The sequence below is a fragment of the Carcharhinus amblyrhynchos genome, chromosome 15 (genome assembly GCF_965287045.1).
Source record: "Carcharhinus amblyrhynchos chromosome 15, sCarAmb.v2.hapA, whole genome shotgun sequence".
Lineage (NCBI taxonomy): Eukaryota > Metazoa > Chordata > Chondrichthyes > Carcharhiniformes > Carcharhinidae > Carcharhinus > Carcharhinus amblyrhynchos.
Window position 1 is genome coordinate 75,395,187 of NC_137338.1, and position 16,748 is coordinate 75,411,934.

The 16,748-nt window shown below is 41.3% G+C and overlaps 1 protein-coding gene across 1 annotated transcript in view; it reads left to right on the forward strand.

Moving 5' to 3' along the window:
* kpna3 (karyopherin alpha 3 (importin alpha 4)) overlaps nucleotides 1–16,748 on the forward strand; it is an 80,519-nt gene that overhangs the window by 45,386 nt on the left and 18,385 nt on the right. The window contains exons 10-12 of the mRNA XM_080204247.1: nucleotides 5,488–5,532; nucleotides 8,181–8,312; nucleotides 9,339–9,467. Of these exons, the coding sequence (XP_080060373.1) occupies nucleotides 5,488–5,532; nucleotides 8,181–8,312; nucleotides 9,339–9,467 (306 nt within the window). The remainder of the gene's footprint in view (nucleotides 1–5,487; nucleotides 5,533–8,180; nucleotides 8,313–9,338; nucleotides 9,468–16,748) is intronic.

A 16,748-nucleotide genomic window follows, 5' to 3' on the forward strand; every position in this document is an offset into this window, starting at 1 on the left:
CTCCCTGGTTCTTAGAAAAGTAAGAAGTCTCACAACACCAGGTTAAAGTCCAACAGGTTTATTTGGTAGCATAAGCTACTAGCTTTCAGAGCACAGCTCCTTCATCAGATAAGTGGGATTTCAGTTCATAAACAGGACATATAAAGAGACTAACTTGATGTCTGTGCTGACATGCCCTGTTTGTGAACTGAAATCCCACTTACCTGCTACCAAATAAACCTGTTGAACTTTAACCTGGTGTTGTGAGACTTCTTACTGTGTTTACCCCAGTCCAACACCAGCATCTCCACATCTTTGAAAAGTGACGTGATTGTTCTTTTTCACTGTAAGAGGACAATTAGGGCTCTGCTTTAATGATTCAGCCTTTTGACAGTGCAGTCCTTTTTCAGTACTGTATTGAACTGTCAGCAAGCCTTGATTATGTGCTCAAGTCTCTGAATTGGGGTTGAACCAATAACCTTCAGACTCTGCACTTAAAGTAACAGATCTGACAGACCAAGGGCTGAGGTTCAGACAATAGGCAGCGGAGAGTTAGTTGAGGGAGGCAGTTCTGTTGATTTTTCTGACCCTGTGTGAAGAAATGGAAATTTCTGATTGGATTGTATATTCTGGTTGGATTGTATATTCTGGTTGCTAGTGATTGTTCATTGGGAGGTGGGTGTATATGTGCATTGAGTCAGGCTGTGTTGTCCCAAAATGTCAACAGCCCACTAACCTGAGCTTTCATATAACAAAATTGGCACTTAGAGTTGCAGAGGGCTGTTGATGCTAATTCAACTCTATCTCAGTAAATCTCACTTGCAATAGTACATTGAACAGGCAGAGAATTGAGTGGGGGTTTAAAATGCAGACCTCAGATACAGTGACATATGTTTGCTATATGTCTGTGAACAGTTAATAACACCAATTGCCCTTGAATGAGTACAGTAGCAGTTGAGCAATGATGATTGGTCTATGATTTGTAATATACCAATATGCAAGGATTATTCTCCAGCATCTTCTGTAGACATTTTTATTTATAAATAATTCCAGTGCTTTTGAGTACCAGTTGACCAATTTCAAATAGGGTTACAGAGGAGCTGCCATGGTCAGGTGCACCTGTTGGCTTGATGTATTTTTGCCATATGTTATGTTGCAGACAATTGTTACTGTCTATTGTAAATTAGTTCGATCCAGTTGCCTTTTTATCAACTCCAGTAACCAGCGCAAAGAATTAAAATACTACTTTGTCACTAAGATTCAGACCATTTACTCAGCTGCCTATGCTGCTCCCCCTTCTCCACCTAAGCCACCCTCCACCACCACCACCACACTGCCCTGGCATAGCCTGATCTAGTTTCTTTCTTGAGGTTCAGCCCTCAATAAGCGTCTGGCACCTTGCTTTTACTCTCACTGTCACGTAGAACTCCCTCTTCATAATGTTGCCCAACACTAATCCTGCCTTCACCCATCTGCTGCTGAACCTCTCACCCATGCAATTTGGCATTGGCTCTCACATTCATCTTGTGGACAGCTAACTTTTTGCAGGCTTGTCAGAAACTTCCAGTCATCTGGCATCAATTTCGGTGCAGTATCTTTTGCTGGTGATCAGGGGTGCTTCTGAATAGAGCAAGCAACGGAGGCACTCTTCAACCAAACAGATTGAAGTATGCTCACTGACTATATGTAGAGTATAAATTAGGAAGAAAAAAAAATTATAAATTACATTTAAATCATGTACAGGTAGCAAAATAAAGACTTAGGAATGCATATGGTGTTATGGGAAACAGTTAGAAAAAGTTAAACAAAATTACTTTAATTTTTTTAAAAATTGCATTATTTTCCTTAAATTGAGACTCCACATTTGAGACATAATTTTTTCAGACAAGAGGCTGTTCATAATTTTAAAACATTGTTTCAAAATATCAGTTCTAACTTTTTCAGCTATTGTTTTGTCTTTAAACTAAATAGTAGGGAGGAGGGATCACATGAAATGAGATATGGTAAATAACAGAAAGAAAGGACAGGTTACCTTAATATACACAGCACTTGCAAAACAAAAGATGAATTGATAGCACAAAAAGAAATAACTGAGTGATGTGATAACTATTTCAGAGAGGTGGTTGCAAGGTGACCAGAGCTGTGACCTAAATATTCGAGGTATTTGCCATTTCAGAGGGACAGGAAGCTAGGAGCAAGGCATGGGAATCTCTGTTAATTAAGGATGACATTGGAGCAGAGTGATGGCACTAGTTAAGAAGACATGATGTTGAGTCAGTTGGGGTAGAGATAAGAAATAGCAATGGGCAGGAGCTTCATTTTAGGACAGAGTGTAAAACGTTAAATTATAGGGACTTGTAAAGAAGATACTGCAATAATCATGGATAATTTTGATTGGATGAAGCAGGTTGGCAAAGGTAGCCTAGAAGATGAGTTTGTAGAGTATGTTCTGGACAATTTCTTAGAGCAGTACCTTCTACTGCCAATCAGAAAGTAGGCTATTTTGGACCTTGTAATGTGCATTGAGACAGGATTAATTAGTGGCCTCGTTGTAAAGGAGCCTCTAGGCTACAGTAATCATAACATACTAGCATTTCGCATTTAGCTCGGGGGTGAGAAGTGTTGGTCTAAGACTAGTGCTTAAACTCAAAGAAAGACAATTACAAGACTATGAAGACAAATTTGGCTAAAGTGAACTAGGAAAGTAGGTTAAACAGTAGGACAATAAGAAGCATTTAAGGAGATATTTCATAATTCTCAGCATAGATAAATTCTACTGAGAAAGACTATGAGAAGAATTCACCATTCATGGATAACTAAGGAAGTTAAGGATAGTATCAAATTGAAAGAAAAAAACACTCAACACTGCAAAAGTTGATGGGTCAGAAGATTGGACATATTTTAGAACTATCAAAGAATGACTTAATGAGGAGGAAAGTTTGAGAGCTTGCTATTTATAAAGGAAAAAAGTTTAGTGAGTGTTAGTTCCTTGGAGAGCGAGATTGGGGAATAATGGGAAACAAGGAAATCATGGAAATGTTGACCAGGTATTTTGTGTCTTCACCTGGGAAAGAACAAAACAAAGTACTTAAAAATCGAGAAATAAAAGGGAGGAAAGAACTTGATACAGTCATTACAGAAAAGCCAATGGGAAAGCTATTAGAACTAAAGGGTCATAGGTTCCTTGAACTGCATGGCTTGTGTGCTCAGTCGTCAATGAAATAGCTGTGGAAATAGTAGGTGCATTGATTGTAATCTTCCAGAATTCTTTGTATTATGGCAAGTCCCAGCATATTGCAGATTTAACACCTTTATTCCAGAAAGAAGGGTGAGAGAAAACAGGAAACTATAAGCCTCATGCCTCTCATAGGGGAAAGTCCAAGAATTAGTTATTAAGAAAGGAATGTTGGAACATTTCGAAAAGCATAACAAACAAACAGAATCAAAATCATTTTGTAAAAGGAAAATCATGTTTGGCTATTTTATTGGAGTTTCTTGAGTAATTAACAAACAACCTGGGTAAAGTGAAACCTGTAGATGCAGCATACTTGGATCTCCAAAGGCATTAGATAAGGTGCCACGTCATAGGTGCTACATAAAGTAAGAGCTGATAACATATTGGCATGGATAGAGACGAAGTTAGCTAAGATAAAGCAGAGAATAGCGGATGGGCCATGTTCAGTTGGCAAGGGATTTCAGAGTCCACAAAGGGATTTAGATAGGTTAATGGGCAAAAATTTGGCAGATGGTGTTTCCAGTAGGAAAAGATGAAATTGCCACTTTGGCAGAAAGAGTAGAAAAATTGTTTATTTAAAATGAGAGAGACTATAGAACGCATACAGTACCGTGTGCTCTAGATGTCCTGGTATATAAATAACAGAAAGTCTGTATGCAGATAAAGCAGGTGACTAGGAAGGTAAATGGAATGTTGGCCTTTATTACAAGGTGGATGGAGTAGAAAATAGGGAAGTCTTGTTCCAACTGTGCAGAGCATTGGTGAGACCACACATAGAGTACTGTGTATAATTTGAGTCACCTTAGTTAAGAAGGGATATTCTTACTTTGAAGCACTTAAGAGAATATTCACTCGACTGATCCCTGGAATGAAGAGGTTATCTTATTAGAAAAGGTTGAATCCATTTGGAGTTGAATGAGAGGTGATCTTATTGGATCATGCAAGACCCTGAGGGGACTTGACAGAGTGGATGTTGAGAAGGTATCTCCTCTCATAAGGGAGTCTAGAACTAGGATACACAGTTTAAAATTTAAGTGTTTCCCACTTAAGACAGAGATGAAAATTTTTTTCTGAGGTCATTAATCCATGGGATGCTCTCTGGCAGTGAGCAGTGGAGGCTAGGTCATTGGGTATGTTCAAGGCTGAGTTAGATTTTTGATTGAATAGGGAATAAAGGATTTGGGGGGTGCAGACAGAGTGGAGTTAAGGCTACAATCGGATCAGTTATTATCTTATTGAGAGGCAGAGCAGGCTAGTGGGGACAAATGGCCTGCTCCTCCTAATTCTTGTGTATTAGTACAGAATTAGTGGGCAAGTGCCTCATGTGCATGGAGTTAGTGATTCCGGTGCTGAGTCCGTTGTTGACGATTCTGACAGCGCATCCTGTGGAGGAATGTGGAACTGACAACTGCTTTTGAATTTCTGCATTTTACTGCACTTGTATAGAAGTTGCTGTCGGATTTACCCTAATAACTACAAGCACCAATATCCTTTCAGTTATTACTGGGCCATCGTAACTCCAGACAGTCCTTACCTGGCTAGCCTTCTGTCTCTAAATTTGGGCTCATTCAAAACTGTTGTATCCTGTCTCCATATCATACCACGGATTCAGTAATCCAGTTGTCATTGATCTTTATTGGCTTCTGGACCACCAACTTCACAAATTTAAATTTTCATTATTGGGCACGTCATCAGTTGTGCTCTACAATTCGGTCACAATACTTGTTTGCCTCTTCTGTTTTGTCATTATGGCCTTCCTCAAAATACACTTACTTCACCAAGCTTTTGGTTATGGCTACTAATGTCTCTTCCTTTGACCTGATGCCCATCCTTGGTCTGATTTTGTCTCTGTGAAACACCTTGGGTATTTTTCTATATTACAGCCGTTGCCTAAATGCAAGTTGCTGTGTGATGCCATTGGATCGTGTTGCATTTGTTACTTCCTCTCAGAAACCATCATTTTATACATTTTCACTCTCCATATTTACCGTCATTATCATTAGAAATGGCCACATTTGATTTCACCAGTTAGTTCTTGCCAGTAATTATTGTTCGATTAAAAATGTCCACGTTGCATGTGAAACCTACCCAATTGTGAAAGATGAAGTTACAATTGGATATGATTGTAACTGGTTTGTGCAGCTGTAGCTGAGAGTGGGTAATCCGAAGCTGAATGTACAGTTGTTATTGCTACTGATCAGAATTACATTTTGCTGTTTAATTATTGATTTAAGAATTTAATAATCTAATACGTTGTTACTTTTCCCCCACAGATCCTGCCAGCATTGTGTGTTTTGATATACCATACAGATATTAATGTAAGTAATGTACTGACCAATGCCAGGGACATTTGCAGTGTCCAGTTTTTTCAGATTTGGCTGATTTTTAAAAAAAATCTTTGGCAGTGATGCTCACATCCAGTAAATGTCGACATTTGTATCGATCTCTAATTGTCCTTTGATAAGCAGTGTTTTGGGTGCAGTGAGATTTCCTGGTAATTTGGAACATTTAGCCACTAATAAAGTGCAGCTTAATAGTTCTGTTTTCTTTGGAGGAACTTGACTTCGATCTACATAGCTTCTGTTTAAAATAAGAGCAGTTAGTGGTGTAATGGCAGTGTCACTGACCCAGTGCCCCAAAGCTCTGGGGACACTGGTTCAAGTCTCACCATAGCAGAGATGGAAATAAAATTTTGGAATTGAAAGCTAGTCTCTAATAAGGTAACAATGCAACTATCTCTTTTTTGTTTTTCAAAAAAAAACATCTGGTTCACTAACCATCTTTAGAGAAGGAAGTCTGCCATTCTTATCTAATCTGGCCTACATGTGACCCCAGATCCACAGCAATGTGGTTGACTCTTAACTTCCCTCCGAAATGACCGAGCAAGTCATTCAGTTGAAAGATAATTAGGGATGGACAGCAAATACTGGCCTTGCCAGCAATGTTCAGATCCCATGAAAGAATAAAATAGTTATTCAAATGGATTCTAAAGTGCATTAGATCCAAAGAATTAACTTAGTTTGCATAGTGCTTGTTTTTTTTCCCTGTGTAAGTTTGGTGCCTGGTCTGTTGTTTTTCCCTCTACATGTTATACTTTTCTTGGTATCGGGCGATTCTGCAAACATGTTGCTGTCTGACTGGCCCTAAGTATGTGGATGTAGGTAGTTGGTGAGCTCTGTCTCCTGGGAATTTCTCTGATACTAATTGCCAATTCTGTTGCTGGTAAAACTGTCATTCTAACACCAATAAGTTTCTAGAGCAGCGTGATCTTTGTTTCTTTTTATAAATGCTGTGTGTGAATTGTTTTTATATTAAAGTTGAAAACAACTATTGTCCTGGTGTTTGGGCTAGTAATGACAGTGCAGCAGTCTGTTTTGACCCTCATAACTCCTCTGAAGCTGACCTCGACGTCTGGAGCATTTGAACGCAGATATTGAAAAGTTGCTGTCAATGAGTGTACTCTGTTCATCTCCTTAGAGTGCACTGTTCAAGTCCCTGAAGACTGTAGCCAGTTAGAAATTGTTGAAGTGATGAGAGCTTGCCCTTTACGCTGTCTCCTTTTAAAGACCCCTGAAACATTTGTACCTTGTTGTACGTGATATAACCGGGCTTATAGTGGCACACTGATTTAATAAATACTGATGAACAGCTACTTTGGTCCTGAAGAGTTAATTTTATATTTGTGGATTGTCAGATTTCTCCATTATGAAACAAAATTTCAAACTTTGTTTTATTGAATTTCATTTGATATTTCAGCTTCTACTTTAATTACATCTGCTTGGTCCAATCATTTTAGCACTATCTAAAATATCATTAATTCTGGTGTGTGAATCAACTGGAATATAAGGCAACTTCATTTTTCCAGCCCCATAAATGCTGTTCTTGCATATGATTTGAAGCCCCCCCAGCGCTCTTCAGCCATGACATATATTTGTCAGTCTCAATGTTTCACCCGACAATGCAGATGATATGGATTTTCTTGCAAAGATGCATGGGAGCTTAATGTATATCCACTTTTTTAAATGTTGACCACCCACACCCATGCCAGCAGTTCACTTTTATACTAGGTGCATAAGTCAATTTTTAGAGGGATCTTGCGAAGCTTTGAAGGTTGACTTGCATCAACAGTATTTTTTAAATTGATGGGTAATTGATTAATTTTACTTCTTGGATTGCTCTGAGAATATTTCAGCGCGATTGGTTGCTTGCCTTGCTTGATTACATCACTGTTGCACACAAATCACTAGATCTTTGCAGGCTGCTTTCTTCAAAGTTAGCAGCAAATGCTGTTGCAATGATCCCATTCATTGTTTATTGCACTGGAAAGGTCTGTAAGGTCAGTGTGTTGCAACTTCTTTGACCAACCCAAAGAGTCAAAGGTACTTCAGCTTGCTATTGTTTAGGCCTTTAGCTACCTCCCCTCTGCTTCGTTTTGGTTCCTGAAGGTGAGGCTGAAAATTGCCTAATTTGGTGCACACCATGTGTTGGTGATATTTGTGACTTTAGAAGTAGCGGACCACAAAACATAAATTTGTTGTCCTGTAGTTTATTTCGTAGAAAGAATTTGTGGTTGTAGCTCATTAATATTCCTTTGTACTGTGTCTCATAATGGTTATGTGATATTTACATCACACAAACGGACCATTTGGTCCAAGGCCTGTAGTTAATGCTGCACGTGTGCCTCATTGCACCTGACTTAATTTCACCTGACTTAACCTCACCCTATCAACATGAAGGATTTTTTTCCTTCAAAATGCATCAGTGTTGTTCACCTCTGAGTTCCACATTACATTCACTCTTGAGTAAAGCAGTTTTGCTCCTGAGTTCTTTATTGAATTTATTGGTGACCGTCTAATTTTTGATAAGTTGTTAGGTTGCAGGTCTGTTTTTGAATTCCATTTTTCTATCGATAACGAGTAGAGGTTTTGATGGGATCTGATTTTTATTTTCTTTTAATAAATTCAAGATACTGGTGGATACGGTCTGGGCTTTATCTTACCTGACAGATGGAGGAAATGAACAAATACAGATGGTGATTGACTCGGGTGTGGTGCCATTTCTTGTTCCACTTCTAAGTCATCAAGAAGTCAAGGTTCAGGTGAGAAAATATTTTTAAGAAAACTTGTGTCTAAAGTAAGGTAGAAAGAGATCAAAAGCGTTGTGGCCTGAATCTCTTACATACAGATTTCAAACTTGACTGGTTTCTTTTATTTCACTACATTGATTTTTTTCAGTCTTTAACATTTCTTTGATTGCTATAGTTTTGTGTAAGTGTTGACCTTGCCCATATAGATACTGTCACTTTCATTGTAGATATTCATTGATGCCTGTCATTCAGTTTCCAATTCATGTCTTAAGTGTTTATTTTAGCTACATGATGTTTGCACCAAATTCATGTTATTGGCGATTGCTATTACTGTTTGGTTCAGGATAAAATTGGGTATGAAAGAAAACAATCCAGAGCTTTGTTTCATTCCTGATCATAGCTTGTTTTTGATGGGAAAAATGTTCCCTCTGTATTGCTCTTCGGATAAGTAAAGTAGCATTGTTATATTTTTAAAAAAGACTAACATTACTGTAGGTAGTACAAATAAACCATCATTTTACTAAGAAGTATTTTATTTATAGAATTTTCTGTTTTTAGTTGTCATATGTAACCTGATTTGATTTTGTTACATTCAGATGTGAAGAATATAAGCATGTATGTTTTGTACAGATACTGATTTCGTATCTTTCTTGAAGCTTAATATACTGTGGGTTTAAACACTATGAAACAGCTGGAAGGGTTTGCAGACATTTCCCCTCAGCCAGATAGGTTATTGTTTTTAGAGTTGAAGGGGGACCATTTCTATCTTCCTGCACACAAACTCTGCCTTTGCTTCTATTATTGATTATTGATATGTTTGTACACAGACTCTTGGTTGATTTCTCAGCATGGGAGGCAGAGAAAATAGTATCATCTTGATGGCTGTCCTAGCCACTCCATATTGGGTGACATTGAGTTATTCACAGATGTGGAGGGAATAATTGCAGTGAAGTAATGAAGTTTGTCATTTTAATTGGTACTTTTGTAATGAATCCAAAGAACAGAATCTCACAATACCTCATTTCCCTTCTTGTACAGACAGCTGCATTGAGAGCCGTAGGCAACATAGTGACGGGTACTGATGAACAGACACAGGTTGTTCTCAATTGTGACGTACTGTCACACTTTCCCAATCTCCTGACCCATCCTAAAGAGAAGATCAACAAGGTAAAAAAAAGTTAGCATTTTGCCAGTCTGACTTGAAAGACTGTGCTAGTGTCATCAAATGATTCTGTGATTCTATGAAGTGATCTTGTGATGGTAACAGTTTAACTTTAAGAGACTGCTTCCAGTTGTTGGGCTAGTAGCCTTGACTGGTTTCATTTGCAGTCTCTTGTAGTGGATCTCAATAGTTGCTAATGTCAGCACACACAAGAATCTGAACATGATGTTGACAAATCCTTGCCAGTTTTGCCTTGTGGTTTTTGGGAAATAAGGGGAGGGGTTTTTTTGTTCTAGTAATTCACAACACATTTTTGATTTGTTTAGGTTTGTTTAATACATTATTACTCTTCAAAAATGTTGTTTGATTTGCCTTTCTATAGTTGCAGATATAGTCACAGGCTCTTAGCCTTGTCTCTTTTTCCTCACCCTCTCCATCTAAAGCCAGAGTTTGTTTTGCCAAGATAGGCTTGAATGCTCATTATACTGAAGGTATAATGAAAGCCTATCAAGGCCAGAGTAATGGGGAAAATGTAATATTATTGTTTTAAAATATTTACCAGGTAGTAATCTAAAGTAGTGAATGGTTGAGATGGAGAATATTGCAATATAACCTCACTCAAGTAGTCTTGCATTTTCAGATGTGCAACTCTGAGAAAATGTTTGTCTTAGGATCACCCTGAGGTTGAAGTCATGTTGTTCACAGTGCCAATGAATAATGAATGACTTGCACCCAGTAATTTAACCACAAATATCTGTGGTGGCATCCTTGTAGTACAAAGGAACACTGCTGGAAACTTGTGTATCAGGCCAATGGTCTGTGGTGTTACTTGGACTCTCCAATGCTCCAGAGGTGTTGGCAGTGTTGTTGCAATGACTGTTTGAATTAAGCTGTGTATTACTTATATATTAATTTTTCCAACCTCCTCATGTTGGTTGACACATTTTCCCCTTTGTGAAGGTTCTAGCCTTCTGATGGGGGAAGTCGTAAATATTAGCTGTGAACATTGGCAGATGAATCCCTCCTGCCACCCTTTCATCATCATTCCCCCCCGCAAACCGCCGCCCCTGTGCTTCACAGTCCACTTAAGATAAACCCCCCAACACAGGATGGTGTCCAGGTGTATATGATGCTCAGGAACTTTGTATGCTTGGTATTTGCAGAACTTGTTGCTATATCTATCTTAAAAATGTGGTTGTTTACCTATAGAAATAAGAACATAAGAAATAGGAGCAGGCCTGCCCTGCCATTCAATAAGATCATGGCTGATCTGAAGTGGATCAGTTCCACTTTCCCGCTTTCTCCCCATAACCCTTAATTCCCTTGTCTATCAGAAACCTACCTACCCATGACTTAAATATATTCAGCAAGATAGCCTCCACCACTTCAACGGGCAGAGAATTCCAGAGATTCTTTGAGTGAAGAAGTTCCTCCTCAACTCTGATCTAAACTGCAGCCCCCCCCCCCCCCCCCCCCCCCCGCCAAAATCTTGAGGCTGTGTCCTCTAGTTCTGCTATCCTTTCTAAGCGGGAAAAATCTCTCTACCTCTACCCTATCCATCCCCTTCATTATCTTATACGTCTCTATAAGATTCCCCCCCTCATCCTTCTAAACTCCAACGAGTACAGACCCAGTCTATTTAGTCTCCCTTCATAGTCCAACCTTCTCAACTCTGGTATCAGCCTAGTGAACCTCCTCTGCACTCTCTCCAAGGCCAGTATACCCTTCCGCAAGTGTGGTGACCAAAACTGCACACAGTACTCCAGCTGCAGCCTCACCAGTACCCTGTACAGTCGCAGCAAGACCTCCCTACTTTTACATTCTATCCCCCCTCACTAGAAAGGCCAACATTCCATTTGCCTTCTTGATCATATGCTGCACCTGCAGACTGGGTTTTTGCAATTCGTGCACAAGGACCCCAGGTCCCTCTGCACCATAGCATGCTGCAGCTTTTCGCCTTTTAAATAATAATCCCGCCTACTATTATTTCTGCCAAAGTGGATATCCTCACACTTGGCTAACATTTATACTCCATCTGCCAGGTCCTTGCCCACTAGCTCAGCCTATCCAGATCTCTCTGCAGACTTCCCACACCCTCCACGCAATTTGTTTTTCCACTCATCTTCGTGTCCGTCACCCTACACTCAGCCCCCTCCTCCAGATCATCTATATAAATGGTAAACAGTTGAGGCCCCAGCACCGATCCCTGCGGCACTCCACTAGTCACCAACTGCCAACCAGAATAGCACCCATTGATACCAACTCTCTGATTCCTATTAGACAGCCAATCCTCTATCCACGCTAACACCTTACCCCCCCAACTCTGTGCCCCTAACCTTCTGTAGCAACCTTTTGTGAGGCACCTTATCAAACGCCTTTTGGAAATCTAAAAACACCACATCCACCGGTTCCCCTCTGTCTACTGCACTAGTCATATCCTCATAGAAATCCAATAAATTCGTCAAACACAACTTCCCCTTAACAAGAAATACAAGAACAATAGGATTGTGCTTAATTCGTATGGTGTTATTCATAAATTGAAGTTGACAAAAAACAAAACTTTGCCAATATTTGAACAATGAAGGAATGCTCTGATTAAAAATTAATAGGTTAAAAGTACATTTATGTGCACTTCACAGGTCTTGCGTTGTACATTTACTACATATAATATAATATTTACTGGTGATTGTTATATGCTTAGTAATAGTAACAATTTATTTTTTAGAAGCAACCATGACCAGTGCATCCTAAAGCTGAAACAAAAACAGAAAATGCTGAAAGATCTCAGCAGATCTGACAGCATCTGTGGGGAGAGAATAGAGCCAATGTTTTGAGTCTAGATGACCCTTCATCAGAGCGGCTGTGTGATGATTTCTAATCACGTCCTTGTATTATTCTCTGCCCACATTCCCCTTCCTCTTTCACTATACCACTTAGCTTAAATCCACCCTGGAAAAAACAAAGATACTTGGAATTTCTCAATGGTCTAGCTTTTGGCTTGTCATTCATCGTAACATTTTGCAGGTGGTTGTTTGTCCATCGTCATCGATGAGGACCTCGACACAATTAGTTATTTTGAGGTTGGATGCAGTGTGCCTGAAGATGGCTGATCAGGCCAATTTGGGCACGGAATGTCCTGGCACGTATTGGACAGACTTGTGTAGGCACTGTAGTTGCGCAGCTCATGCTGAAGTTGTGCTTCAGCAATGCACTTTGCTTCGTAAGCTTGACAGCCCTGGTGGATGAGGTAGCGCCAGGTAGGGTGGTTTTTGTGCCAGCGTTTCCCAGGTGGTTGTATCAATGTCAAGCGACTTCAGGAAGGCGGTGTGTGTCTTTGTAACATTTCTTCTGCCCTCCATACGAGCGTCTTCCAGCAGAAAGTTCCCCCAAAAGGAGCTGCTTGGGTATACATTTGTCTGACATATGGATGACATGACCTGCCCACCGGATCTGCGCTGTCATCAGCAGTGTGTGGACTGGTGGTAGACTTGCTCTAGAGAGAACTTCAGAGTCAGGTACTTTGTCTTGCCATCTGATGTGTAATATTCTGCAAAGTCAACTCATGCGGAAATGTTTGAGCTGTCTTGCATGCCTTCGATACACAGTCCACATTTCACAGGCATACAGGAGGGTAGTGAGTACCACGACGCTGTAGACCTTCAGTTTTGTTGCCGGGCTGATTCCTCGACATTCCCATACACTGTGGTGCACAGTCTACCGAAAGCAGAACTTGCCTTTGCTATTCTGCGGTTAACTTTTGTATCAATAGTCACTGCTTAGGAGAGGGTGCTGCCAAGGTAAGTGAACTGGTCCACTGCCTGTAGTTTCTGCCCTTTGATTGTGATTATGGGTTCTGTGTACGGTGCATGAGAAGCAGGCTGGTGCATGACTTTGGTCTTTTTAATGTTGATGGTGAGTCCAAAGTTGTCATAAGCTGTGGAAAATTTGTCCATACTGACTTGCATCTCTGACTCTGAGCCATTGTATCGGGCGCAGTCTTCGGCAAAGAGAAAATCTCTCAGAACAGTCTCTTTCAATTTGGTAATAGCTTGAAGTCTCCTCAGGTTGAAGAGCTCCCCATCCACTCTGTACTTGAGGCTGATTCCAGTAACACTGTCCTGGAAGGTATCATTCAGCATGGCAGTAAACATCATGCTGAACAGTGTGGGTGCGAGCACACAACCCTGTTTGACACCACTGGTGACTGGGAATGCCTCAGAGGATTCTCTGCCATCCTGTACTCCGGCCATCATGGAACTGGTGTACCATCTAAATGAATTTGGAGGGGCAGCCGAACTTTGGCATGATCCTCCACAGGCTTTGTTAGCTGACATTATCGAAGGCTTTCGCGAGGTCATCAAAGATTGTGTAGAGCTCGCGATTCTGCTCCTGACACTTCTCCTGAAGTTGGCACGCAGCAAAACTCATGTCAACAGTCCCGCGACCTTTGCGGAAGCCACACTGTGACTCTGGAAGCAGGCCTAGCTCTAGATGAGTGACCAGATGATTTAGCAGGACTCTTGCAAGGGTTTTTCCTGTGATGGAGAGCAGCGAGATTCCTCGGTTGTCGCATACTTGCCGATTGCCCTCCCTCTTGTAGAAGTGTATGGTGGAAGCATCTTTAAGTTCCTGAGGAATGGATCCTTGCTTCCAAAAGGACTGGAACAACTCAGTGAGCTTTTCGATAAGTACAGCACCAGCTTTGTAGATCTCTGCAGGTATGGCATCTGTCCCTGGGGCTTTGCCACTGGATAGCTGGCTGACAGCTTTCATGACTTCCAGTGGGTCATCCATGACGCTGTTGATATCAACCTGGGGAATCCTGTCTATTGCCTCATCGTTAATAGATGACGGTTGGTTGAGGACGGCTTCAAAGTGGTCAGCCCATCTCTGCAGGATCTGAGCCGTCTGTGTAATGAGTGTTGTACCATCTGTACTCAGGAGGGGGCAACTCCTGAGAGATTGAGGTCCGCAGAGAGTGTTGAGGGCTTCATGGAACCGTTTCAAGTCATTCCTGTCAGCATATCCCTGTATTTCATCTGCCTTGGTGCTCAGCCAGGCATCCTGCATTTTACGCAGTTTATTCTGGACTGTCCTGTAAATACTGGTAAAAAGCATTTTTCTCGGCAGCTGAAGATGGGTCTTTCTGACAGGCCTGATGAAGACGGTGCTTTTCAACAAATAGAGCCTGTATCTCCTCATCGTTCTCACCGAACCAGTCATGCTGCTTGCGGGTAGAGGGCCCGAGCATCTTCAGTGCAGATGAATAGACAGTATTCCTGAAGCATTCCCAGTCATCCTCAGCGCTGCCTGCGAGGTGTAGGTCAACAAGCTTGATTTCTAAGTCTTCAGCCAGTGCTGAAGCTATGCCGGGGTTCTTTAGCTTGGCCGCATTGATTCTTTTCATAACCTTGCTTCCTTGTGGTCGCCTCTTGGGTCTGATGCGGAGCCTCATTTTGGAGACAGAGCCTGTGATCTGTCTATCAGTCAACACCACACACGGCCTTGGTCACTCTGACATCCTGCCTGCCTTTTCTCCCGACAATGACATAGTCGATAAGATGTTAATGCTTAGAGCGGAGGTGCATCCAGGAGCTCTTGTTATGGGTAGGCAGACAGAAGGTTGTATTGGTGATGAGGAGGTCATGTGCTACACAGGTCTTCATTAAGAGTAGGCCATTGCTGTTAGACTTGTCCACTCCATGTCTCCCAATGACTCCGTGCAGAGTCACACCCTACTCTTGCATTGAAATCGCCAAACAAGATCAGCTTGTCCGTACTGCTCACTGCTGATAGTAGGGCGTCTAGTTCTTCATAGAACTTGTCTTTCGTCTCGTCCAAGTTGTTCATTGTGGGGGCATAAGCGCTGATCAGGGTGGCATGCCTTCTGTTCCGTAGCAGAAGTTGCAATGTCATAACAAAACAGATGCTGATCCGTTCAACAGGGTGGCCCGGTGGCACAGTGTTTAGCACTGCAGCCTTTCAATGCCAGGGATCCGGGTTTGATTCCCAGTTTGGGTCACTGCCTGTGCGGAGTTTGCACGTTCTCTCCGTGTCTGTGTGTGCTTCATCCGGGTGCTCCAGTTTCCTCCCACAATCCAAAAGATGTGCTGGTGAATTGGCCGTGCTAAATTCTCCCACAGTGTATCCGAACAGGCGTTAGAGTGTGGCAGCTAGGGGAATTTCGCAGTAACTTAATTGCACTGTTAATGTAAACCTTGCTTGTGACTAACAAATAAACTTTAACTTTTAACTTTACACCCTCACTTCCAATTTTATTGTTGTCCTCATTAAAACCATTATTCTCTTAACATGGCCATTTCCCAAGGATGGCCCTCATTGCCACTACTAAGGGAACAAATTTTAACATTGTCGTGCATTACTAGTTTAGTAATTCATCTTCAGAACTGACTGGACAACATAAAGAAACTCAGGACCTGTACTTCCCTGCCAAAACTGCTCACTATTCCAGAATCATCTGGAATGTGAAGATAACCTCCTGACTACTTCACTGCACACAGTCTTCTTAAAGCCCTCTCTCCTGCCTCATCCACTGTCACTTCCAACAAGAAGTTCAAGTGCCCCCCTGCCCCCTCAAGTCTGCTGTCATCACTTCTCTCAAAAAAACACCCATGATTTCTCTATCCTTTTATCCTTGTAAACTACCACCTCATTTCCAAACTCCATTTTTTTTCTCAAGTCCTTGAACGTGTAGTCACCTCCCAATTCATGTTCGTCTCTCCCAAAACTCTGTATTTTAACCCCTCCAATCAGGTTTTCACCTCAGCCACAATAGCAGAGCAACCCTTCTTAAAGGCACAAGTGATATCCTATGGAAATGTGATAGTGGTAAGTATTATCTCTCGTCCTTTGTGACCAGTCTGCTGCCCTTGGTACAGTTGACCACATCATTCTCCTCCGACAGCTCCCTTTCATTTCCTGTTGAGTGGCACTGCACTCGCTTCCATTTTTACCTGAAGAATCATAGGCAGTGAATCAGCTGCAATCCCTTCTCAGATCCACATCGTTACCTCTGGTGGACCCCAAGGATTGATTCTTGATCCCCTCTTATTTTTGAATTAATGTTGCTCCTCGACAGCATTATCCATAAACCTGACATCAGGTTCCATTTGAATATTGTTTTAAGAGTTGAAAGTCGAAGATCAGCTTTTCTTTCTGTTCCATTGGGCACAATATAATGAAAACTATGAAATATTTGAAAATGCTGGAAAATCTCAGCAGGTCTGGCAGCATCTGTACAGAGAGAAAAGAGCCTGCGTTTCAAG